Source organism: Heloderma suspectum, chromosome 1 (assembly GCF_057233095.1).
Source record: "Heloderma suspectum isolate Gila_16-S chromosome 1, 16-S_ref, whole genome shotgun sequence".
NCBI classification, from domain to species: Eukaryota; Metazoa; Chordata; class Lepidosauria; order Squamata; family Helodermatidae; genus Heloderma; species Heloderma suspectum.
This window is the reverse complement of record NC_139458.1, coordinates 241,040,191-241,066,869: the sequence shown is the minus strand read 5'-3', so window position 1 is coordinate 241,066,869 and position 26,679 is coordinate 241,040,191. Positions and strand designations below refer to the sequence as shown.

Genomic DNA, 26,679 nt, shown 5'->3' with positions numbered 1-26,679 from the left:
TATGAAGCACATGGTCTTCGATATCTATATACAAATGTCCAGAGTATGGGAAACAAACAGAACTTGAACTCTTAATATGGGAGGGTAATTATGACTTGATAGGAGTAACTGAGTCTTGGTGGGATGACTCCCATGACTGGAATACAGCAATTGAAGGATATAACTTGTTCAAAAAGAACAGGAGGAACAGAAAGGGAGGTGGGGTTGCACTATACGTGAAAAATACATATTTCTGCATAGAAATACAGGAGGATGAGCTTGGGAGCCCCATCGAGAGCATCTGGATCAAAATAAATGGAGCAAAGAATAAAAGGAACCTGGTGGTTGGAGTCTACTACCGACCACCCAATCAAGGAGAAGACGAGGATGAAACTTTTGAAAAGCAAATAGCCAATGTTTCAAGGAAGCATGATGTAGTAGTAATGGGGGACTTCAATTTCCCGGATATTTGTTGGGAGACAAATTCTGCAAAACATGGCCCTCCAGGAAATTCCTGACTTGTGTGGAGGATAACTTCCTCCTACAGAAAGTACAGGAAGGAACTAGAGGATTGGCTATACTTGACTTGATCCTAACCAACAGAGATGACTTAGTGGATCAAGTAGCAGTTACAGGAACTCTGGGGGAAAGTGACCATGTTATCCTTGAGTTCTTGGTTCTAAGGGAAGCAAAAGCCGAGTGTAGTCAAATGTGTACCCTGGATTTTAGGAAAGCTGATTTTGGTAAACTCAGAACAATGATAAGTAAGGTCCCATGGCAAGCGACTCTAACGAGAAAAGGAGTCCAAGATGGGTGGGAGCTTTTAAAAAGGGAAATTCTCAAGGCACAATTACAAACAATTCCAACAAGAAGAAAAGGTGGAAGACAACAGAAGAAGCCAATGTGGCTTCACAAAAAGCTTAGAGATGACCTGAAAACAAAAAAGCACACATATAGGAAGTGGAAAGAAGGCCAAGCAACCAAAGGAAGAGTACAGGCAGGTAGCACAGAACTGCAGGGATGGCGTCAGGAAGGCTAAAGCTGAGAAAGAGTTGCGGTTAGGGAGGGATGCTAAAAGCAACAAAAAGGCTTTCTTCAGCTATCTGCATAGTAAAAGACAGAGGAAAGAAATGGTGGATCAACTATTCAATGAGGATGGCAAAACGATAACAGATGACAAAGAAAAGGCACAAGTGCTCAATTCCTACTTCAGCTCAGTCTTCTCCCCAAAGAGGATCTATGACCCCCCTGGCAAAGGCGAAGTACAGGCTGAAGGGGCAGGATTGCAGCTTGAGATCGATAGGCATATGGTCAAGGAACACCTAATTACTTTGAATGAGTTCAAATCTCCAGGGCCAGATGAACTGCATCCTAGAGTAATAAAGGAACTGGCAGAAGAACTCTCAGAACCACTGAGAGCTCTACTGCAAAAAAGGCCAATGCTATTTTGGGCTGCATTAATAGAAGCATAGCTTCCAAATCCCGGGAAGTATTAGTTCCCCTCTACTCAGCACTGGTTAGGCCTCATCTGGAGTACTGTGTCCAGTTCTGGGCACCACACTTTAAGAAAGATGCAGACAAACTGGAGAGGGTACAGAGGAGGGCAACAAGGATGATCAGGGCCTGGGAACAAAGCCCTATGAGGAGAGACTGAAAGAACTGGGCATGTTTAGCCTTGAGAAGAGAAGACTAGGGGGAGATGTGATAGCGCTCTTCAAGTACTTGAAAGGTTGTCACAGAGTGGAAGGCCAGGATTTCTTCTCGATCATCCCAGAGTGCAGGACACGGAATACTGGGCTCAAGTTACCGGAAGCCAGATTCCAGCTGAACATCAGGAAAACCTTCCTGACTGATGGAGCAATACGACAATGGAACCAATCACCTAGGGAGGTGGTGGGCTCTTCACACACTGGAGGCATTCATGACGAGGCTGGGCGGCCATCTGTCAGGGATGCTCTGACTTGGATTCCTGCATCGAGCAGGGGGTTGGACTCGATGGCCTTGTCGGCGCCTTCCAACCCTACTATTCTATGATTCCACGGACTGCAGACCATTTTCTAACTTTCCTGAATTTCATCGTAGAAAAATGTGCATTTTTTTTAAATGGCCAAAAATGCACATTTCCCCCATAGGCTAAAGCATGAAAATCTGCTTTTGGGGGGAATTTGTGCATCTTCATACCTGCACATTTCTGCCAATCCAGAAACAAAATAAATCCAATTCCATGGATAGGCGGACAATGGAGCAAAAGGCACCTGACAATCCATGAAACACAGACAGAATGGATTTTACACAATCCTTACATCCCTGCTTCTGAGTAGACATGTATAAGACGGTATTGTTAAAGAGCTATCCTAGCCTTTGTCAACGGTTGGCTGAGCAGGGTTAGGAAAGGGTCAGAGTGCTGCTCCATCGGCAGGGAGGAACTCCACTGGCTGGGTAGCATGTCTGCTGTGGAATCCCCCAGTATGCCCACACAAAGTTCGATGGGTGTAGATCTACCACCTGCCATGTTTCCAGCAGCAGCAGGCTCTGAAATGAGGTGTTTTGGGGGTGGTCATAGATTCATACATTAATGTGGAGCTACCTAAAGTGATTTGTCAGCTGCTAGCAAGACTCTGTGACAATGACAATACTTCAATATTTTGCACTGAGGACATTTTTAGCACCTTTGGGACATCCCCTTTTGTTTTTTGGGTGGTGAGAAAGAAGGGCACACATCTGGTTTTCAGAGAAAAAAGGACTGTGAGAAGGCACATCTAAAGACTGGCTCCTCTGCTCACACTACTCTTAAATGAACATCACCTATTTGAGATTCAGCAATATTGGTAGTCTTGCGATCACAGAGTGAAGAAATTGGCAATCCTAATGCAGCCTCCTTGTCTCCCTGGGGAAGAATGCAGAGATATATCAAACTAGTGTAAACAATAATTGATACATTCATTTCTAGTCTCACACAACACTAATTTAAAAGAAAATAGCATTTGTCTCCAAATTCTCCCCCTAAAACAGAAAAAACCTGTCCCAAATTTTAGAATGTAAAAATTAATAGCAAGACACACATGGTGTTAGAATGTGAAAATACAGTGTTTTCAAGAGGACTTGAAGAGAATGATTTGATTTGATTTGATCTGATCCTGGTTTCAGATTAGGGTGGCAATATCACCAAAGAAAGAGAAACTGTGTTGCCAAAAAAAAAGGACAAAAAAGGATACAGATTTGCATAAAATGTGCACATGCTAATTTATATGTATAGATGCAAATTTAGAAACAAATTGTTATAATTTAAATAGAAATACAATGGATGGAATCTAAATAAGAAATCCCACTGACAGAACAATTTCCATCAGTAGAACAAAGAGGAGATTCCCTCTCTGCCCCACAGGCCCCCCCCCCCCGCACCATGCCCTCAAAATCTGCTCAATCCCCCTCCCCTGAGCAGATTTGGGGACAGCACTGGAGGGAGTACAGGGGGAAGGGGAGCAGGAGAAAGTTGCATTTTGCCCAATACATCTCACCATATTGGGGAGAACTGTGACCAGGTGACCTGTGTCCTGCTCAGTTTGCTGCCCAGGTGCTAACTCTTAACGGGCTAGCTTCAAGGAAACCGCCAAATACAGTAGGGCACATGGCCACCCTATTTCAGATCCTAGTTAATACGCCAACATAAAATCATAGCTCCCTGTTTTAGACATAATGGGTGACTGGTTTAGGGAAACCATGACCTAAGCATTGAAACAGGCATGTAAAGAGAGGAGCAAGGGGAAGTGTGTGGGCCTGACACTTGTCTAGCATGTTAAACCAGGATTGTTACATCCAAATCCTTCCTTAGGCTGTGAAAATGTTTACAATATAGAAGGCTAATTATTCTCTGTTTTATAATGATAAGAACACAATACATGTGAGACTGCATCCTGACCATTATTTGGGAACTTTAAAGATTCTACCAAGTTTATGAAAGGCCCAACAAGAAATATCAGATTTTTTATTTTATTTTAAAAGGCTTTCCTTATTTAAACACATCACAGTCTGTGAACATAATGGATGTTTCTGTTTTCAGATACTTATTGAGATGTTGATCAGGGACCATTGGCTGCCTGTGCAGATTCCACCTCTAAGGAGAGAGATAATGTATATGGGGGGGGGGGTTAGCTCAAAAAGACATAAAGGGCTAACTAATATGATCAGACCACTGAATCTCCATATATGAGGTGAGAGATTACTTCCTGTAAAGCCATGGATGCCATGATAGAGCCAGTGGCGAAATGTATTTCATCCAGCATTGTCCAGATAATTGCTTAGAGATGCAGGTGGGCCACATGGATATGTGATCTTGAGAATCATGCAACCACTGCAATGGTATATTGTTATGTTTACCCAGTCACTGTTATAATGGAATCACTGCAACCATTATACCAGGCTCATCCAAGCTTACCCCCAAAACCTTAACGTGAACATCATAAGGAAAGTTTGGTTTTCTTGTTGTAACTGTTGTTTAAAACACAAGCATAGGGGTCAGCTATTCTTTTCCTCATCTGAAAGAACAATATTTTCAAACTCTCACACAGTTTGTGTTAATCTTCATGCCAAACTGTTAATGATAGAATGTATAGATTTAGGAGATGTATATAAATATTCAGGTGTTGTGACTCTTTTAGTCACAACAGAATGCAGTATATAGCAGGAGAGACCTGTCCCATGTGCTGTGCTTACTGTAGCAATATAACAACTATAATTGTCTATACTATGTAGCTATGTAAAATGTAATATAGGTGTGGATTCAAATCCCACTGTGCTCCTCTTTGTGGAGAAATGCCACTTGTTCCTTAGAAAATGTTTTTGAGAAGCAGTATGGTATAGCAGTTAGCATGTTGGACTTGGACCAGGGAGGCTGCAGTTCAAATTCCTATTCGGACATGAAACTCAACAACTCTGGGCCGTGAACTTTGGGTCACTCACTCTGTCACACACATTTGTTTGTGAGGATAACATTTGGCAGGGGTGGGGGCAGGTGGTACTTGGAGTTCGATTTTTATGAATATGGTGAGCATTTTGGGGTTTCAAATGGGATACAAATCTACTAAATAAATAAAATAGCAAACTAGCAATCAAGCCAACACACATGCCTCAGGGATTCTTGCACATGTCTGTTTCACTCATACTTTTTGCTTAAACTATTGATATAAATTTATGTAAAAGACAAAACAGCAGTCAAAGAAGTAGAATGACCGAAATTTGGATTTATAAGATATATTTACTAATTTTTGAAAATGGCACCTGTTTAAAGAATTCTTCCATTAATGTTTTCGCCCATTTTTGGTGTAATCCCCAAGGCTTTGCTGGATGACTTATGTCAGCTGCATGTACAATCATAGACATGATTTTATCTTTGTGTTCCCTGTCAAATAAAAACGACATTTTCTGAGGACCTCAGCAGAAAATTAGCAGTTTTTCTTAAGCCAGATATACTTTTGAACTCTACACACACACACACACACACACACACATACACACACAGCCCAAATCAGAACATGGACAACCTTCCCCACCCCCACGTCTGCCCCAATACAACCAACCTTTCCATTTGCCGCAGACATCGCAGACAATTCTTCATGGTATTCATTTGCTGGAAATGATGTGACATATCCGTAGATAAAACCATCTCAATGACCAGCCGGCGCAGTTCTCTGAAGGCAAATGATGCATAATTTGTTTTGTGATTTACGTAAAACAAGGATTTGCAAACGTTTTGCCCTCCCTCAGAGTCCTAGGTCCCCTTTGTGCTACCTGCTACCCTGGGAAAGAAATTCCACCATCATGTGCTTCTCTTTGACCTACTGATTCCATCCATGGGGCTGTCTCCACCAGAGATTTGCTCTGAGCTGGCTGCATGTTGAGGTCATTAGGGATACACGACGTCGTGGCCATCCAGCAGCCACTCTGGAGCTTATCATGGAAAAAACCGGATTTCCTGAGACTGCTTAAAGTCCAATTCTTCTCCTCAAGTCAGGTTCTCCCCTTGCCGTGTGCCCCAACCCCTGCATTGACCTCGGGTATGCTAGCCCTGCCCAGGGGTATGCCTTTCACCATAACCCTGGGCAAGGGGTGTTTCCTGTCCCTGTGTTTCCCAGCACAAACCAATTAGTGTCTACTCAGAAATAACTCCCACTGTGCTCAATGAGGCTTGTCCCCTGAATGCACACACCAGAGATCCCCCTCAACTGAAATAACACATTTTAAAGCACTAATTCCCTTCCAGTGGTGCTTCCAGATTAGGCTTTTATCCAACAAGGCCCTAAACAGCTGCTGCGGTACTTGGTGACGTTCCTTTCATTGTAAAGAAATACTACAGCTGTACATCCCTCCGAAGTCAAGAGAATACTGCTGGTGGCTTTTGGGGAGATTGAGCAATTAGCTTTAGTTAAAAGTGCACAGAATCAATAAACTAGCCAAGCAAGCTATGGAAAGGGCCACTCAAAATGAAAGAAAGCAGAACATAAAGCTGATAGAATGAGATGCAACTATCACTCCGCTTTGCTCCAGCATCCCCCCCCCCCATTTATATTGTACCTTCTGAAGAATTAAATTTTAAGCCAGTTTGGAAGCCAATCTGGGCTGAAAAGTAGGATATAATTATAAGATACATAAATAAATAACCTTATGGCCATATAGCTGGAGTACAGTTATTCTAAAGATGGTTGCTGAACATATGTTTGTCAACTTACTATTAATAAGCAACAGTGTGTTGCTTATTAAAGTAGTACATTGATTTCAATCTATAAATAAAGCTCCTTTTCTTAAAGGCATTCACCTTGCATGCCTATTAATCATAGTCTATAGGAAGAATGGTGGAAGCATCCTATCAGTCTTGCACATAAGACTACAACTTACCAGCCCACAAAAGTTTCTTGTCTTCCTGCCCTGCACATAGTGATATTTGTCATTTAAGGCCTAAAAGCAGGTTGGGAGGGGGGAACTTTAGTAAATCCTCCCAGTGTAGTCTCCTGTAGACAATTTTTACTTGCCACAGGCATCCATGTGAGTGACTACTGAGAAGTGTGTAATTAAATATACATTAATGGTGCTTATTTACCTGCCTCTGTATTGTCTCACCTCCATTCATCTTTGGTTAAATTGGCTAGGATGTTCATCTCTTCACTCTCCATAAGATGGTAAGCAGCACTCACATGATGGTTTTCAAGAACAGATTTATCATTATATAAAAGTGCAGTTTCTGACCTAGTATAAATGTAAACCAAAATGGTCATGTTAACCCCACAGACATAAAGGCTGTATGGTCATGGACTGCGCACTTCATTTTTCTTTATAGGGTCTCAGTGACAGGATACCCAGAGATGAAAATATACAATTCTTTAGATCATTGCCTTTTTAGGTTAGTGATTTTCAAACTGTGTTTGGAGAACTGTTATCTAGCAGCAGCCTTTCCACCTGGTCCCAGCAGAAGGAGAGATGGAAACAGGGCCCACTCGTTCGCTCTGCTCAATGTGTCTCCACAGTTCCCTGAACTGTTTCCCTCCAAGCTGGTCATTTTAAGAACTCGTGCCTGAATTTGCTTGTTTTCCTCATCTTTCTCGCCCAGTCTCTTTTTCCTTTTGTGCCATGTCTTTTCAATAGTAAGCATGCAGATAGAAACGGTCTGGTTTGCTGATCTGACATAAGCTCTTCTAGGAGCCTTTTAAATGTATTTTTGGCTGAAGTTTGGGGTAAAAAAGCACAACACAAATAATCCCTGGGATTTTTTGGAAGCTTATTGAGGTTCCTCAATAAGATCAGTAATTGCAGAAAGGCATTGCTGAACTATTGGTCTTCTCTTGCAATGTACAGTCACAGGAGAGTGTTGGATGTGTTCAATGTATATCAGGGAGGCCACATCAGGCCTGGCCAGTGTGTTAAGTGGGTGGAGCATGTGTCCAAAACCACTCCAGAATTCTCTGCAGTGTGCAGGGATTTCATGGCAGGCAAGTCAATGTGGAACAGATTCCCTGATGGTGAAAAACCAGCTTCTCGTCATGTCAGATACTCTACAGCAACCTTTTTCGCCCTGAGGGCTGCATGTGCTACTACATGTTGGGGTTGGGTGGTGGGTCAGGGGCTCTGCACACGTGCGCATACACATATAATTCTGCCCACCCACATCTCAGCACGTAGAGATGAGGAAATTTAAATTTCTCCTCCTTGAGTACTGAGATGGGATCGCTGGAGAGCTTAAAGCCTCTCCCGCCCATCATCCCCAATGATCCTGTCTGAGTCAGCTATTTCTGCAGTGATCTTGGCAGCATCAGGATCACTGGGAGTGGGGTGGGAGAAGACTGCAAAAGGAGGGAAACACCAATCTCAGCAGTGCTGGGATCACTTGGGGGTAGAGAGGATAAAGCTCACTCAGTGATCACCCCCAACACCTTCCCCACTGCCATTAGCAGCGGGGAAATAGCAATCCAGGCTGCATTGGGGTTGCATGAGTGTGTGGGGAGAATACAGACTCTTACTGTAGCGACCCCAGCACTGCTATAAGCAGCCCAGATGAGTGGGGCATCTTGGGGTTTGTGGGCCACACAGTCAGTGGCAGAGGGCTGCATGCAGGCCACGGGCTGCTCACCCATGTTCTATAGGAAAGGGGAGGAGGCTAAGCTTAATGAAATCTCCAAGTGACTGAGGACTAGAAGATACCCAGTCTCTCCCCCTGACCCCCTTGTTATCAGTTCAGTTTCCCCAACAAACTGACATAATTCTCACATCTTCATTCTTTCTTCTCTTGCTTCAGCAGTCCCTCTCCCTGTGGCCTGTCCCTGATTCTCCTTCCTCACAGGCCCAACATTAAACCAGTGCCTCATTACCAGCAATTTCTCTTTTACTTGATGCTGAACTTAAAAGCTACGTAAAATTAATAAGCAAGACATTCCTATACATGTTTACTCAGAGGTAAATACTAAGGAGTTACTCCTAGGTGCAGGATGGCAGCCTACACCACTCCATTCTACCTTTCCATTTCAGATGGTGCATAGGATCTGGCTAAGACAGAAGACTTACCTTGTCTCGACATGGAAATGGTTTGTGGTCCCAGTATGTTCATAATCATGGATTGAGGTGCTGAAAAAAATTGCTAGTATCTCCAGGTCAGTGAATGAGTGCTAGTGAAAAGAATTAAAAGCCAGTCATGTTTTCTATACAGCTAGCCTTTGGGTGCAATTAGACAGGATAGGAGATCTGTGAATAGGATCTGCTGTGGTTTTAGAAAATGTTAATAGCTGCAGAGGGTGGTAGGGATTTGGATTTGGATTCCATTATACATTTTGTCCTGCAGAACAAACAGCAGCTTCAAGGAAGAAACTTCCATTGGATCAAGTCCCCCGCCCCTGCCCCCCACGTCATGGTCCATGGGAAGTCCTCATAGAATCATAGAACAGTAGGGTTGGAAGGGGCATATAAGACCATTGAGTCCAATCCTATTCATGGATTTCCTGAGTCATATAAAAAAACTCTCAGCTAAACCTTATACTAATGACAGTAAGCAGTTTATTCTCCTCCTGCTCAGAAAGTGCATCTTGACCACTTTAGAAAGGCTGCATTTTACTATTTTCATTGGGAGCAACAGTGACTATTCACAATGAAAGGCAAATGAAAAGACACTAGTGAGAAGCTTCTGATTCAATATTAATTTCAAACCAATTAATATTTATTAATTGGTTTGAAATTAAAGGGTCTCATCCTCCCATGATTTAGTTTTTGTTTGTCAAATTAAGTGTATGCATCAACTTTGTCTTAAGGATGCATTGTAATTCCTTTAGCAAATGGCTTGATTCTTAGGTTGATAACCCCAAACAATAATGAACCCCCAACAGGCAATTTTTAAATGGCCTCTGCCAGCTGTCTCAGGTGCTGTTTGTTTGTTTCAATGTATATCTCTCCTTTCTGCACAGAGCACTCAAGGCAGCTCATGAGATTAAAGCCCAGGGTACAAGAGCAGAGGCAGATGGAAGAGGTATGGGGTCTGGAGAAACAGCCTGGGCTGTGGGCAATTGGAGTGAGGTATGCAGTAGCTGCTGGGGCTGAGACTTTAAATACAGACATGGAAATCTCGACATGGAAATGGTTTGTGGTCCCTGTGGGAAGGCACAAAGAAGGAAAACTGAGAAAACTGAGGGCAGAAGCTAACAGCTGATAATGGAGCAAGGCACTAGCAAAGAAGACACTGGGAAGACTGGGCAGTCTCTGTAAGAGAGAGAAAAAACCATACCATCAAGGAAAGGTGAGGCTCCTTGTCCTAGGCTATAAGGACACCCTACCTCTTTGTCAGAGCAGAAAAGGGGAGGAAAAATACCTGAGATGAACAGAAGCAGCAAAGATGAGGAGGAAAGAGTCCCATGAAAAAACTGGGGACCAAGGCCAAAGCTTATCTTCAGTTGCCTCCTGGAATACATGTTATTTAACTTACGACAAGTTATCTGAGACTGAGGTGGATGGAGCATGTAGGTCCTGTCCCAGTGACAAGTGGCCTCAGGAGTAGAGGATCGGTGCAGGTGAGGGAGTATTTAATCCTTTCCCCACTGGCCATTTTCCCATTTGCAATATCTTCAGAAGCTATTCATCCCCCACCCCTCCAGGAAAAAGCTGCTGGCAAGGGGGATTTAGACCAGAAAAATGGCTAGTGGGAAATAGCTAAGGACAGTCAGACTGTTGTGCCTCTATGAAAGATGGAGACAAGCAGCCTCCCCAAGCTGCTTTTCTTAACAACACCCAAAAACCGATTGGGGCTTCATCATATACATTTGCCTGCATGTATAGTTCAGCCTTAAGAATTGCTCCCATTATTTTTCTGTAGTTATAATCTTACTGGTCCTTGTCCCGGTGAGCATAGAATCTAAATTTTGACACGGGAGACAACAGAGGAAGAGGATGATAATGGAGAGGAGAGAGGTAGTAAAGGTAAGAAGAAATGAATGTGAACAAATGCAGTTCCATATACTTTGGCTTCATTTTGACTGGGCACAAGGAATACAGGATTAGGTGAAAGTCTTCATGGGAAAGGTGGGTTTGGAGAAGAGATTTTAAGGAAGAGAGATATGGATGTTTAAATGTGAATTCCAGATATAAGGAACAGGTAGAACAACTTTTTCTTGCATTCTACTCCCAACATAATTGGCAACAAAGCCAAGGTTCAAAATATATGGCTGTTCTCAGAAACAATACTGAAATGATTGTTTTTCACTTTCCACCTATGTAAAGCAAATTAAAAAGCTATATGAATCCAAATTGTACATTTCACTTCAAAATAAATGCTCTGTTTCTACTTTGTATCTTGCTTGTGTAAATGTTATAAAAGCCAGATAACTCACTCATAGAAAGCCCTATGTATTTTCTACAAACATGAGTGAAATGTAACTCCTGGTCAATGTCAATCTCTTCTGGGTCTGTACCATACAGGACCTGGGTTACATTCTGTGCAGTTTTGGTTTGCCCCACTTATTGGATCACCTTTGTCTTGCATTCTCTGCTCCTTCTTGTCCTCCCATTCCCATATCTAATGGCCACAATAACATACAGCCTTCTGCACCCATGCCCCAGTGTTGGCATTGGGGGGCAGGGCAAATGCCCTATGAACCAACATGACTTTATCTGCCGTAACATTTCACTGGGAATCTGATGAATAAATACATATGGCAACTCCATGTACATCACTGGTTTCTAGGTTATGTTTCCATTGCAGTTCACTGTATCTTTCAGATGAACTCATCCTTGATATATTAGGAAACAATTATCACAACTCTGGCATATCTCAGAAGCTATGAAATTATTCTGTCTTGAGGAAGAGTATATGTGTCCTAAAATGGTTTGAGTGTGTGGCTTGGGGCACTTCTTACCATGATTCCAGTATGAAGCATGATGCTGTGCACAGTCTGAGTAACATCTGTGGCATGGACTGAATTGTGATATGGATTTTGGTATTTGTTGTAACCAAACTCCAGAGCTTTTGCAAATGTAATTAGGCAGGTAACAGGGATCTGTGAGAGGCAAGAAATAGTTATAAACATTTATATAGCAACCATTAACAAGACGAAGTGTGCCGTACTCTGTATGACAAATATTGTTCTGAATGTATCATTCAGATATATCAGCTAGGCAAATGAAATCCAAGACTGGGGTTCAGACATTCAATGATGAAGGGATATTTACTTTACGTTTTTTACATGAATATGTACACAGAAGCAAGTGGAACGTCAGGGTAATGTGGAATGGACCCTCAAAAGGCCCCTGGAATGGCTAAATGTCCCATCTGTTCAAGAATCCATTAGCTATTTCATTTGAGTCATAAGGGTATATACAGCAGGGGGAGACCACCTTTTTGGGTCTGCGAGTTCATTTTACACTTTGAAATGTGTTCAAGGGCACCACCAAAAATTGTTGTCCAGGTGGGTAGGCCTTTTTTCTTCTTCCTCCCCTCCCCCCACCATGCTTGCTTTATACTATAAATTATAGAATCATACTTTTGTTTTTATTTATTTTGCTTCTGGCAGACTCTGAGCCTCATCACATCAGGGTTGTTTTTTTTATTTCGCATTGTACCAGAGCTGCTGTTTCTGCATTCTAAGTGAGATAAAGATCAGCTCTTTACTCAGGCAAGTTCTCTGTAGCCTCGGGGAGGAGAGCGAGCCATGAATCAGTAGGTCTCCCAAGGGATTCAAGTCTCTCTGCAAAGCAGCACCGGGGTGTGTGTGTGTGTGTGTGTGTGTGTGGCTTCATTGCTGTCAGCTGTTTACATGGGGGTGGGGTCACCATCTTCTTCTTCCTCCCTGGCCAGCTCCGCACTCGCTTAGAGCCTCTCCCAACTTGGCCAGGAAAACTCCTCCCAGCCCAGGTCAACAAGCAGACATGCGGGGGGGGGGGAGGGGGGAACGGCAATTGTGATTTTCCTGCTCCACTCAAAGACTTCTTCTTCCCAGGCTGTGGTTATAGCAGAACTGAACATTTACACACAGCCATTAAAGTGTATTTACATTTAAATAGTGGAGTACTTGGTGGGGGTAATGAGGGATATAGATAAAAAACAGCTGGATGTGCCCTGGGGGTTGACGGCATCATGTAAATGACCCGCAAACTTCTGTGGCGCAAGATAAATGCTTCATGTAAAGACAGCACCTACTTCTATAAAGACTAAGCAAAATTGCTTACTAGCACCATTTCTATTCAACTTTTATGTAAATGACATCGCCAGATTGCTGTAAGGGCTCATTACTTCAATCATTATGTATAAGTGACATGATCTTGAACTCCTTGAAGGAGGAGAAAATAGGTGCTTCGTGGTTCTTAAGTCTTGACTCCTGACATCTTGGCAGACATGTTTACAGCAGAAAATGCAGCAGGAGGTGTGAAGTGCAGGTTAATGTGGCAAAGCTTGTGGGGGGCTTGCCGAGGAGCAAAAAAAGCTAGGCCCCCTCAGTGTGCTCTAATGATTAAGGCTGGCCCTAAAGACAGATGCAAAATATTCCAGTCACTCAGAGAAGCACAGTGAAGGCTTCCTGTTCCAAAAAACAAGCCCACATCTAAAACAACCCAAAAAACCAAAGTTGGGGTTTTCTTCCTAAAAACTAGTTTATTACACACACACACACACACACACACACACACACATATATCAGATGTTTCCAGACATACTCAACTATAGATTAATCAATATTTTTTAAATCTACTATGATTTATTTAAACAGGTGGCAACCCTAGTTTTATGGAAGTCAGACAAAGGTTAGCAGGGAATGCTTTAATGTTAAAGCAGCTAAGGCTTAACATGATCCTGCTTTAGGATCATGTGGCGTCTTGATGTAGGATGCACATGACTGGCGGTGTTGGAGCAGTATGGTGAGGTAGAGGCGTGGGGCGAAGAGAGGGGAGGGGAGGTGCTGCCCTGGGAGCAGAGCTTGGCTGACACCGGCGTGAAGTGGCAGCGGCCACCAGCCCTGTTAGATTTCGAGTGTGCCCTTCACGGACTTCTGCACCGCGCTCCTGCACAGCCAGGCCAGAGTAGCGCGTGGGTGGAAACGCCGCCTGGGACTGCACCAAGCGGGCCGTCCGCCATCTCGGCCAGTCGGAATGGAGCTCAGTGGAGGCCAGAAGCCTCGGAATCAGCGTGCTCCCAAGCACCCGGGCGAGCGCAGCTGCAGGCTGACACCCAGTCAACCCACCTGCTGCTGGCTGAAGGGAGGCCACCCTCCCAAACCCAGTGTGGCAAACAGCAAGCCACCCACCATGTGGCACTTATAATTTGATTTCTGCCATTTATTTTTATTTTTACTTTGCTGTAATTGTGGATTAACCACCCACTGGAAGTGTACCACCGGGGAGTGCTGGAACTGGACACTGGACATAGGCATTGCAAATATTTACAGCAATATAGCTTTGTAGTGGGACATATATATTTACACCATTTTTGCTGGACTTTTGCTTCTCTACTTCATGTGTTTTTGCAGCTGAGCTCCTACCTGGGCCTATGTGTCCTAATATGTATTGTAAATACTTTAGTTAATTTTGTTTATTTTTCACATTTTGTTGCACATATTTACATACTGTTACTCATAAATGACAACAATGTGTGTTATTATCTTACAAATCATATATTTTTTTATGAATATGAATGAAAGGTTTTCATGAGATATGTTCTATCCCCATACATTTCATTATTACAATTTATGTATGTGTCTGTATCTCTTATAACGGGTTAGTTTAACCTCAGGTTTGCTAGTAAAACTGAATTACCGTGTCACGAAATGATGCATGTCTAAAAAGTGTGTCACCGACATGAAAAGTTTGGAAAGCTCTGCTCTAGATGTTCTGTGATTATAATTTAGCATTTAGTCAAGAATATGGACTTTGAAACATACTCTAACCCTGTTAATAAATCAGACTGGTCATACTTCTACTACTTGCCATACTTAAAAAAACAAACAAAAGAGATATGAACGTTTGTTAAGTTCCTGACCTTGAAATGGCTCAGAAGATCATATTTGCTGAACACCTCACACATTATAAATGTCAGGCCATGCCCTTCACTGGTTTCATTTAAGGTGAATGCATTAAAATCCCAATTATCGACATCCTGTTGGTAATGACAAACATATACAAGTAAGCACGTCTATTTCATAAACTGTGTCCCTAGACAACAGGAAGAGAAATATGAATGCAAATACTTTTGTTTCCGAAACTTAGGCCAGTAATAAATTTCATACTAATGAATGTAGTTATGGCAGACTATTACAAGGATGTGTATAATAAACTGTTCCTCATCCAACAACTTTCATAAGAGTAATTTGAACAAAGTCAACGGTACTACTCTACTGTACATGGTTACACAGTCATGGGTCACAACAGTGCTTAAGTTTGAAAACAGAACAAGTCCAAAACTAGTAAAGAAATTGTCTTTATATAATATGAAAATCTAATAAATTAAAGGCCATTTCATACACCCATTCTGGACTTGTTTTCAGATTGGCTAGAACTTTTCATATCAACCCAATTTGCAATTCCTTATGTTACACAGAGGTTGCCATCTTATGAACACTTGCCTGGAAGTAAATCCCATCGAACCTATTGGGACTTTCTTCCAAGTAAACATGAACTGGCTTGGACTGGTGTCACTCCAGAGCAACACTATGTCAACCTCAGAGGCACTGTGGGGAAATTAAAATGGCTAGCAGCAGAACTTGCCAGCTAGCCTGGCTTTTTTGCTGCACCCACCTGACATTAGCAAAATAAGGGAGGGATGGAGGGGGCCTACCACGCTTGATGGGGGTGCCACCATGGGGGCAGGGGACAAAGGCCCTGCCAGACCTGTCATTGGCCATGTCACTGCATATACTGGACTATATGTGAAAATTAAGCTAAGGCACTGAGTACCCTGAAATATGGACTCACACAGAATTCAACCATTCATGTGCATCATCCTTTGTCAAAGGGGGAACAAACAAATCTCTGTGGTATGAAAAATAAAGCGGATACATGCAAGCAAGTTTTACTGGAAGTCCTGCTCACAATTTGCTGGATCCTAAGTTGGGTTTAGAGTGAATGAATTGGGGGTTCATACAGATGACATGTAATTTTAGGTCTAGCAGCTGTGTAAATTAACACCTTTTTCCAGAGTCAAGTATAGGGAAAGACATTTTTGCTGGTGTGCAGTTGAAACCAGCAGTGCAGAGTGCTCATTAACCCTGACATTATGAAACACACCCCTTGCAGTTTCTCAACTTCTAAAAAAATGAGGTTAAAAAAATAAGGCAACAAATGAGCATTTAAGTGTGTAAATGTTCAACCACCACTTTCAACCATAGAAGGTGTACAGACAACCTGATGCATGGTGTGGTGTGGTGTGGGCGAGGGGAGTGACAACTAATGGTGAAACCCTATGCGTGTTTAGACAGAAAAACGTCCTGCAACTCCCCGCATCCCCCAGACAGCATGGCTGGCTAGGGGATGCTGGGAGTTGGAGGACTTTTTTCTGTCAAAACCTGCATAAGGATTGCACCCTAAATCAGTGCTTGAATCTCTGGTGAATACGTCTGTCAACTGGATTGTGAAAGCAGGGAGAAGTCAGGCTTGCTATGCAGGAGAAGAAGAAAAAACCATGGAGATTTTTATTTCTAGGTACATTTGTGTATAGCAGATGAGAACCAGAAACAAGTTTTTTTTTATGGAGCCTTTAGAGCCACCTGTTGTTGCATATTCCTTGTCCCATATTCTTCAGTAAAGGAAGAAGCGGGGGGAATGATGTGGTTGATCTCCTGTAAAGAAGGTAAATGGCCAGGACAGGTCTTTCACCACTTTGGGCTCCTTCACGGGGATTCCTGTGATTGAGATTGCTCCTTCATGGAGGTTTGCGGGTTCTTTACATGATGCCATGGCCCTGCTGTGACCCTCTCGGGCATCTCCTGCACTAATTGTCCTCTGTCCGGTTTTTAAATCGATCGCAGATAATGAGCTACCAAATTACCCTGTTGTGTTCCCCTTGAGTTCCCTCTGTGAAAAGAGGAAAAGCAGCAAGAAGAGGAGCGAGATCAATGAAGGGGAGGGGGGAAAGGAAGCACATGTAAAGGCAGTTAGTGGTTATCCTGCATTTAAAATGGAAGCAGAAAGATCTGCTTTAAATGCAGGACTTTAGGCTGGTGTAGAGATGCCCTTTGTATCCTGTCCAGGGGCCTGCTTTCATGGGTGATTTGCTGTGGATCTGGATTGTTTGCCAGTCCTTTGCAGTACATGATGGCGGGGCCAGTCTGCAGCCACGCTAGAGTTTACCTGTGGGGAAGCCGCATTTTTGCAGAGTACTTTTACTCCATTTTTCCCTTTAATTTGGCTCTCCTGTGGTTCAGTTGCTGTGTGCCCATCCCTCCACTTTAAATTCGGTATGATCGGGTGTTCCTAGGGGTGTGTCTTTCACCGGGCTGTGACTTCTAGGTAACCTAGGTAACTAGAGTAACTAGACTGCCTTTCCAACTCATGAAAGCACAGGAGCTCTTTTCCATGCTTTCAGAATCGTGCTGGACTTCCTTTTCTCCCGTGGGAGTGACTAGCCTCCGTTTCCCAACCCGTCCCCCTTGAGGCCCGTGATTATGAGCATCTGATGCTTGGGTTACTTTGCTGCTTCTCTGCATGGAGGGAAAGGGCTGGCTGGAATTGCCTCCCTTTGCTAGTGCTTCTGTTGCTGCCTCTGCTGACCACCTCCTCTTCTCCCTCTCCTGCATTCTTTAGTTTTCACTCTATCACTACAGCGAAATACCGAGGCTGCAGGCTCCCAATCCTCTGGCCACCTCCTCTCACTAGATAGCTAGGACTTGAAATAGCACAGCTCCAGTTTTTTCAATGGGAAAACCATTTTTCAATGGGAAAAAGGTGCTACAGATTCTAAACGGGGGGAAAGCAGGCAACAGAAGCTGCAGACTGTCAATGGGTGAAGCGGCCAGTCCCTGTATTTACTCCCTGGAAAAGGAGAAAGGTGGTGGGAGATCTAACACCCTGATGGTTGGCTGGAGGGCAGCAAAATTGCACAGATGGGGTGTTCTCATGGGGAGCCTTCAGATGCTATTGGGGATGATAAAATGGTAGCCAGGGGGAGCCTGGACAGGGGCAGAAAACAAGCCTCTCTCATTGGTTGGGCAGCACCTGCTCAGTTGATGATGCTCAGTTCTACTCCTCCTACCCAACTCGGAAGTATGCTGCTTTCAAGCGCTGTGTGACCCATGAAAAGCAGATGTTAAACTTGGCTTTTCTTGCTTCATGTGTCCCTAACAGACCAAAGCCCGATTCCATGAAAATCCAGGTAACTCCAATGCGCTTCTCATTCCCTTGTCATGAAGATCCCCCCATAGAGATGAGGGCTGAGATCCTGCCCATCCTGGCGATGACTACGAAGGATGGTGCTTTCGATGACGGGATCAGTTATATATCAGAAAAGTTTTAATTGTAGCTTTTCCCTCTCATGAGCAAAATATTTTCCAGTGTTTTCTTATCTTTTCTTATAAACATAATAATTTCAGCAAAGGTATCTTCATGTCACGATTACAAATCATATAGGATGAGTTCAATCAAAGCATTTGCCATGAGAGATCTACAAGCTATCTGAAAGCTTTGTTTGTTGATGAGGACATTTGTTTCAGTTCTGGGAATCTTAACTACCTATGTGCAAAGCCTCTGCTGTAACTACTGAGCTGTCCCCACTGTCAGATATCTCCTTCCCCTTTGGATTGTTAACAGTTGTTTGGTTGGAAATAGAAATGGGGACTGTCAGGGAGGACTGTGTCCTGCTCTAGACTGATTCAAGATTGGGTGAAGCCTTTTGAACAAAGTCTATGAGTTTTGTATTCTGAATCCGCCACCCTCCATCCTCACCCCCCATGCCCCATCTGACATTTGTCTCATTACTGTCTGGGAATGGAATGTTACTGCAGTTCGGAGGGTGTGCATTGCCCAGGGGGAAGGGTGAGCATCTCTGACAGCCTTGCATGGCATTTGAGTGACTGTGAGCTGCTTTTCCTTGCCAAAGATTTTTGGTTTGCTCTTGGCCAGATTCAGCTGTAATTTTCACGTTCAATTTTTACAAGCAAGGACTCAGGCCTCAAAATGCTGTTGATGAACTGGTACCTTTCTTCCTTGTGTTTTATGTTGAAGGTCAGGGGTACTAACTGCATTACCTCCAATATTTCACAGTACATGCCACCTTTTATTTATCTGAGCACCTAATCAGATGAGATGGCAGGTGCTTTAGATTACCACAGTGCATTGTATATGGGGCTGCCCTTAAAGAGAGTCTGGAAGTTCAGTTAGTACAAAATATAGCAGCTTGGGTACTGACTAGAAGTGGGTGTCATATTATGTAATAGTATTGTACTCTTCACTGGCTCCCAGCCCATTTCTGGTTCTGGTGGTAACCTACTGTAGAGGAAATTCCGCTCTGCCTTTGTATATTGAGGAGATAGTGTGGCATGCTACAAGTTCAAGTGCTTTTTTTATGCCTGAACCTCCTGTGAGACCTTAAATACCAGGCCTCTTAGGCCTCTTTAAGAGCCTTCTGGCTTCGTGGCCTAACTCCTTGTTGTTCCAACAAGTTAGGATGCTACGGCCTTGGAAGGCAGGGAGGGTCCCTTTGGCTGCAGTCCACCTGCTAATTTAACTTATCTTTAGGGTAAGATGAAAAAATGCCCAAACATCAGGAGACCATCACAACAGGTGTGATGGATTAGGGAGCTGTGAAAGACAGCACGTAGCCACAGGAAATTTTGGGTATATAAGTCCCTCCAGAGCGTCACTCAGTGGAGCTTCGGCACAGACCGGGACTGTGTGGAGGTGCTGTGAATTGGCCTAAGGAGTCTCTCTGCTGTCGTTATCTGGGGCTCCTGACAGCAGAACGGAGGAGTACGGTATCTTGCTCAGCTTTGATTTATGACATCCTGTGTTTAGTTATAATATTCTGCCTGCTAGTTAAATAAATCTTTGACTGTTACACACATGTGTGTCATTACGTCTGAGTCCTAAAAGAACCTCTTTGCTTTTGGTAAAACACCTACCAAGCCATTGACATCTTGGGGCTACAGTCTCTTCCCCTTTATTCCAATCGGAGCCCTGAGATCGTAATTGGAGGCCCTGCTCTGAGTGTCCTCGCATGCTGAGGTGCAGTGGGTGGCTATTTGGGAGCGACTAATAGTCGTAGCCCCTGCAGTTATGGAATACCATCTCCAGACAAGTCCACCTGGCACCTACTTTCCAGCACCAGGCAAAACCCTTTTTATTCTCTCAGGCCAGAATGTAATTGTTGGTTGCTTTTAATTGTTTTATTATGCTGTTGTTCTTTTAATACGGATTTTGGATTTTAATTGTGTTTTTATTGCACATCCCCTTGAAAGTTATAAGCTTCAGGGCAGCTTGCCCCAACCTGGTGCCCTCCAGATGTTTTGGGCCTCATGATTAAATCTCTTTCAGTTTGACCATATAGCAGATGAAGGGAGGGACGGGGGGTTTAGATTGGGATTCCAGCAGTGGGGAGAGAGATGCACCCTTTCCTCTGTGCCATTTTCTTGCTGAGATTTGCCCCCCTGAAGTTGCTATTTGCTGCACGTAGGTTTCCTCTAATGGTAGGGTTTCCAGGTGTCTTACTTTACAGAGGACAAGCCCCTATTTTGGGGAGGTGGCAGAGGACACTCCCCTATCTGGAGGTGTCTTCTGTTTAAAGACCTCTCCAGTCCAAGTCTGATTTAAAGTAAAAGAAGGAGATTTAAAGTCAAAGATGGAGGAGAAAGCAGGGGCCCTGGAGTTCATCATCAGTTAGCATCTGGACAACAGACAGGTCACCTAGGTATTTTGGTAGTACCATGACTTTTTCAGTTTTATGACATCTAGATAAGCAATAGATATGGTATATATAATCAGTGACAATATATTTCTTTTTCTAGCTAGGATAAACTTCTCAGCTATTTTTCTCCATATTGAAATAGAATATTTTGAATTTCCATGTAGTTTAGCCCTCTAAAAATCTTTGAAATGATCCTATTTAGAATACCATTCTATTATTTTATTTTTTGAAAATCAAAGATTTCACCTTAAATGTTTCAACTACGTCCACTGGATAAGCCATGCCAACTGAACTAGTGGCTGTACGGAACCTCCTAGAAAACAAATGAAATATATGTAAGTCACCATCTTTTCTAAGGCTATGCACACTTAAAGTGGGTCAAGTCAAATTAAGCCACTAGATAGCCCATGTCATATAGTGGTTCAGCTGTTGCACTAGGACTGGATGGAGAGACTCAGGTTCAAAACCCCACTCAGCAACAAAGCTCATAGGGTGACCTTGGGCCAGTCACTGTCTCTCAGCCTAAATTACCTCACAGGGTGGTTGTGAGGATAAAATAGGGGGAAGAATCATGTGTGCCCCCATGCTCCTTGGAGTTTGGGTAGGATATACATAATTAGACGTAGGCAGTTACAGTGAGACACTGACCCTTCCTAAGAGTGTGTGTAAGAGGGGAGATAATTTCATTCAATGCACAGTGAAACATCAATACCAAGCTCATTCAAAACATTTGTCCCCACACCACCCCTCCCCAAGTGCGCCACTCTGTGATATATATATCACACACACATGCGCGCACGTTATATGTGAGAACAAATGCTACAAATAATATTAGATGTAGATGAACCTACAAAGAGTAGGCCAAAAAATCAATTTTGGCCTATTATATAGAGGACACTGAAGCACCTAGTGCACAACATTGTTTACTCAGGCAGTGCCACAAACACAAAATTTAGGTCATGAGAATTGGTCAGTATATTTCATTCAGGTATGTGGTGGACATGGATTGAAATCTAAACTCCTTTAAAGCCCACCTGAGGGGAAAGAATGGGAATTTAAGTTCCCATAAATATTGTCCTAGTATGTTCCTTTTAAAATAAACTGTATTATCTAAAAATGTGTGACTTTAATCAAATCCATATCTACAACCTATCTGTATACCAAGTCACAAATGTTAAGCCGGATCCCCAGAAAACTGGCTCCTCTGGGAATATGTCTGCATCAATCCTTGACATTTCAGCTGCTTATTTCAAGTTGTTCTAAAAAAAAAACCACCACCACCTCTTGGGCAGATAATCTCATCAAATGTCTTCCAAAATATAAACATTGATCCTGTTAGCCATAGATAGAAATCCAAACTCTCTTCTAAGAAGCGGAAAGGTCAATAAACAACTTAAAAATTATTCTGAAGTACCTTCACCACAGCATAATTTTCCACAGCCCAGCTCTCTGAACCATGTAACATATGAATGATGGGTTTGCCCACAAAAATCTTGAGGATTGGACCCACCAAATAACCACTCCTAGAGTGATAACATTTTAAAAATGGCTGGGTGGATTTTCATTGCAATTTTATGGTACAACTACATTGGCTGGAAAGCCTTAGGATAGCAACTAAGTCCCCCGCACTGGTGATGTTATAGTGATGCCACACTCCTCAACCACTGTAACATCAGGGTTACACCAGTGTCACTGTGACACTGCTACCACACTGCCAGTGCAGGAGCTGAAAATGAGTAGTGCCAGGGCCATGTCAGAGGAGTCGTGAAACTTAATCAGCATCCTAAGGTCCCTCAGATCTCAGTCTTGTGCCCAACAGTTGAGTAACATTTAGAGATGTGAAGAACCTGAAAAAAACTGGAAAAAATTGGAGGGGGACGGACAGGTTTTTCCCCATTTTTTTCAAAGCACTGGAAAATATTCCTAGATCGGATGTAAAAAAGCAATGGGATGGAGAAACTCCCATGCCAAATAACCCTACAGATATTAAGTCCTACATCTTGAAGACTCTCAGTAGGACCGTATGGCCTCAGTTAGCGTACAGTAACAATTTTGTAGTGGTTCATAAGGGTATGAAGAGAGGCCAGTGTAGCTGTCCTACACATCTCAAGAGTGTCTCTTTCCCCAAAGGCGTTGAAGGTAGCTGTAGCCCTTACTAGAATACAGGACCTGCAAATTGGAGGAGAGTAAGCAAGGGCAACATGCTCCTTTAACCAATCAGAAAGAGTAGCAGTGGGAACTTTGTTTTAACAAGGAAGGAAGGATTAAAGGGGCACTAAGAGATGCTTGTGTTCACATTCTAGTTCAGTCCATGTAGAACTTCAGAGCACAACAGACATCCAAGAAGAGCAACTCTCACTCTTCATACTGTAAGCGGATAGATAAGAAATGAAGGTTAACAGGACTTCCTGGACCCTATGGAATTAATCTTAGGAATAAAGGAGGAGTCAGGATGGAGCATCAGTTTGAAAGATACAGAGTTCAGGTTCTACAGAGAGGGCTTGGAAAATGTATGTGCTAATGTGGCTGCCAACAGAAAAAAGGTTTTAAGGGTGAGTATATTCAGGAAAGAAGCTCCCAGAGGTTCAAACATGCATAGCTGTGCTAACTTGGCTCACAGAGGGATAAAGCCTGTTGCTGTCAAATGAACCACCGAGCTGAGGACGAGGGAGCTGGAGAAAGATGGGTGGAGGGCACTGTGAAGAGCAGCTGGGTTTTTTGCCACTCTTGCCAAGTGGTTTTAGTAGCTCTTTCTGACAAAGCCTGCAAAATCCACTCTGCCGAGTCCGGGTGTCACGACAAGCCACCCTGAACAACCCAACAAGCCATGGGTTCTCAGGGTAGCTTGTGCGTGGTTAACAAACCACGCTGAGGAAACTGTGCTGGGTTCGAACATCATGACAAGCCACTCTGAAACAAACAAGGGTGACAACCCACCATGGGTTGTTGTGTTGTGTGAACCAGGTCAAAAGGTGTTGGCTTAGGACCAGATCAGAATATCTAAAGGAATGTCTCCTCCCACATGTACCAGCTCAGACCCTTAGGTCATCTTCAGAGGCCCTTCTCTAGGTACTCCTGCCAAAGGAAGCTAGATGCGTGGTTACAAGACAAAGGATCTTCTCAGTTGTGGCACCCCACCTGTGGAATTAACTCCCCAAAGAGGTTTGCCTGGTGCCTACATTGTTATCTTTTCAGTGCCAGACAAAGACCTTTCTTTTCTCCCAGGCATTTTAGATCTAGATTTTTATGGCTGTTTATCTAGTCCTGTTTAGATCTATTTATCTATAATCAACCCTGAGTGTTCATTGGAAGGACAGATAATGAAGCTGAAGCTCCAATATTTTGGCCACCTAATGCGAAGAGAAAACTCCCTGGAAAAGACCCTGATGCTGGGAAAGACTGAAGGCAAAAGGAGAAGGGGACGGCAGAGGATGAGATGGCTAGATAGCATCACGGATGCAATGAATATGAACTTGAGCACGCTCCGGGAGAGAGCGCAGGACAGGAAGGCCTGGCGTGCTATGGTCCATGGGGTCACGAAGAGTCGGACACGACTGAACGACTGAACAACAACAACAACATCTATTCCTGTGCTTTTTGTTGTTTTGCATTGTATTTTATTTTATCTTTTAAATATTTGTATTGTATTTTATATTTTTAACTATTCAATGGCATTTTAGTCTTTTAACTGGTTGTAATCCACCCAGAGAACATTAGTTATTGGGTGGATTAGGAATGTAATAAATACATAAATGTAAAAAGACTGGGATTCTCACTCATCCACCACAGGAATAGGATGAGAGACTGGGACAACCTTTTCTAGGCAGAGTAGATTGACTCCACACTCCAGACATCTAGTTTGGGAAAAGAAGTATGTGGGTTTTTGTTTTATGTGTGTCTGGACTTTGAACGGATCTGCTCAAGGGCCTGGTGTGAAACTGCCTACTGGGTAATCCCAGTGTGGCTTGGTCTACAGGTTCAGGGCCTAGCAAACGTCTCTGTTCTTTGCTTTTGCTCCCTCCCAGAAATCCCCCAGGAGAAGGAAGAACCCATATCACAGCGACATACTGGAGAGGTGGGGCTGAGGGAGAAAAAAAGAGAGAGAAGTCTTGAGAATTAAGTAGCTTCTACGAACAGTTTCCAGTCTGACCTGGAGCAAATTCTCCTCAGTTTTCCCCTTCAGCCTCAGCCTCCAGAGTTCTTCCTTCACAAACATTTCTTCAGCCTCATCCAGGACCTCTCTTTGGCTCACTTCACTTCCTTCACCTCAGTCTAGGTCACTAATTCTCTCTTGCTTTTTCTGAAAGCTTTGCTCCCTTTTGGAAGGTTCACACCAGACAGAGAGCTTTTCTACACAAGGCATTTATTGTGCGCTCGTGAGTCCTTACTCATGGTTGTTTACAAGGTCTTTGGATGATGTCATGATCCTCCAGTTTTGCTTCTGTTTTTTGAGAGCACTTTCCCATTTTGTTCTTTTGTTTTGTTTTAGAATGGAGAAAATGGAACTTATATCAGAAAGAAAAAGAAAAAGTAGTTTCCTACTTGTGTATTTGTACTATTCTGCTGTAGTGCAGTGCCACCTAGAGATTATGTAGCAGAAAAGCAGGAAAGGAAAAGCTCTTTGTGTAGAGCTTGGATCTCAATTCTGCAGTGGAACTGAAGGTAGATACAGCGATTAATGGCCTCGTGTAGAAAAGCTCTAAGACAGTGTGTGGATCCACCATGTGGTTACCCTGCTGATGCTTCCTGGCAGTGGGGGGAAGCACTGCTCACCTGGGGAATCTGGGAGGACTTGGGCCCTACCATAGAACAGTAGGGTTGGAAGGGGCTTATAAGACCGTCTCCTGCAGTGAGAAGGGGGTTGGACTTGATGGTCTTATAGGCCCCTTCCAGCCCTACTATTCTATGAATCTATGATATCCCTTGCTTTATGCTCCTATATTGCACATATGTGAGTGGAGGTTGGGAACTGACAGAGATACAAAATTTATCTGAGATACGGGTTGGGTTTTAATTTTAATTTTATGAATCATCACTTTTAATTTTTTCAATCATCAGCTGTATAATTTACACTATATCCTAGTAACAGCCCAGGCTTATAATTTCTTAACAATTCTATGCTGACCTTTCTACCAAAACACCAGACTGGACAGCATATGAAATAGTCCGTATGGTTGCTGTTTCCTCAAGATTCTTCCTGTATGGCTCTTTTTTCCGTGCAAAGGTACCAGTCAACCACTCCCGTACATCCATAGGCACAGAATCCCATTGGATATTACAGAGTTCATCCTCAGTGTCCAAAAGGCTCCTGCAAGAAATAGGGATTATCTTTCTTTCAACATTCATTCATTTAAATCATTTCCATCCTGCTTTTCAAATTAGTTTCCAAAGTGGGTAATGGAAAGATTAAAATTAAAAAGAAATAGAAAATTAAAGTATACCAAAGTACAAAACACAGCAGCATTAAACAAGAAAAACAAACATTTAAAACAGAAGTCAATTTTAAAATGCCTTGTAGAATAAAACAAAAACTTTTGAACACCCATCTAAAAGTAGGAAGGGAAGGAGATTGTTAGACCTCATGGAAGATAAGGCTATCAATGGCTACTAGTCATGATAGCTATCCATTACCTCCGGTATCAGAGTATGCCTCTGCATAGCAGTTGCTGGCAAACACAAGTGGGAGGGTGTTGTTGCAGTCATATCCTATTTGTGGGTTTCCCACAGGCAGCTAGTTGGCTACTTGGTGAACAGAATGTTGGACTAGATAGGCTTTGGTCTGATTCAGCCTGGCTTTTTTATGTTCTTATGACCTCCCCAGAGAAAGAAAATTCCACAGTTGTGGTGTCACCACCAAA

The 26,679-nt window shown here is 43.1% G+C and overlaps 1 protein-coding gene across 1 annotated transcript in view; it reads right to left on the bottom strand.

Moving 5' to 3' along the window:
- The window catches only part of LOC146358858 (dual specificity calcium/calmodulin-dependent 3',5'-cyclic nucleotide phosphodiesterase 1A-like), a 56,241-nt gene extending 30,118 nt beyond the window's left edge, over positions 1-26,123 (bottom strand). Inside the window, exons 1-9 of the mRNA XM_084830299.1 lie at positions 25,947-26,123; positions 21,068-21,134; positions 14,969-15,085; positions 11,859-11,999; positions 9,028-9,128; positions 7,093-7,218; positions 5,556-5,666; positions 5,257-5,377; positions 2,785-2,866 (exon numbers count right to left, since the gene is read on the bottom strand). Coding sequence (XP_084686425.1) covers positions 2,785-2,866; positions 5,257-5,377; positions 5,556-5,666; positions 7,093-7,218; positions 9,028-9,128; positions 11,859-11,999; positions 14,969-15,085; positions 21,068-21,134; positions 25,947-26,074 — 994 coding nt within the window. The 5' untranslated portion in view covers positions 26,075-26,123. The remainder of the gene's footprint in view (positions 1-2,784; positions 2,867-5,256; positions 5,378-5,555; positions 5,667-7,092; positions 7,219-9,027; positions 9,129-11,858; positions 12,000-14,968; positions 15,086-21,067; positions 21,135-25,946) is intronic.
- Between the last annotated feature and the right edge of the window lie 556 nt (positions 26,124-26,679).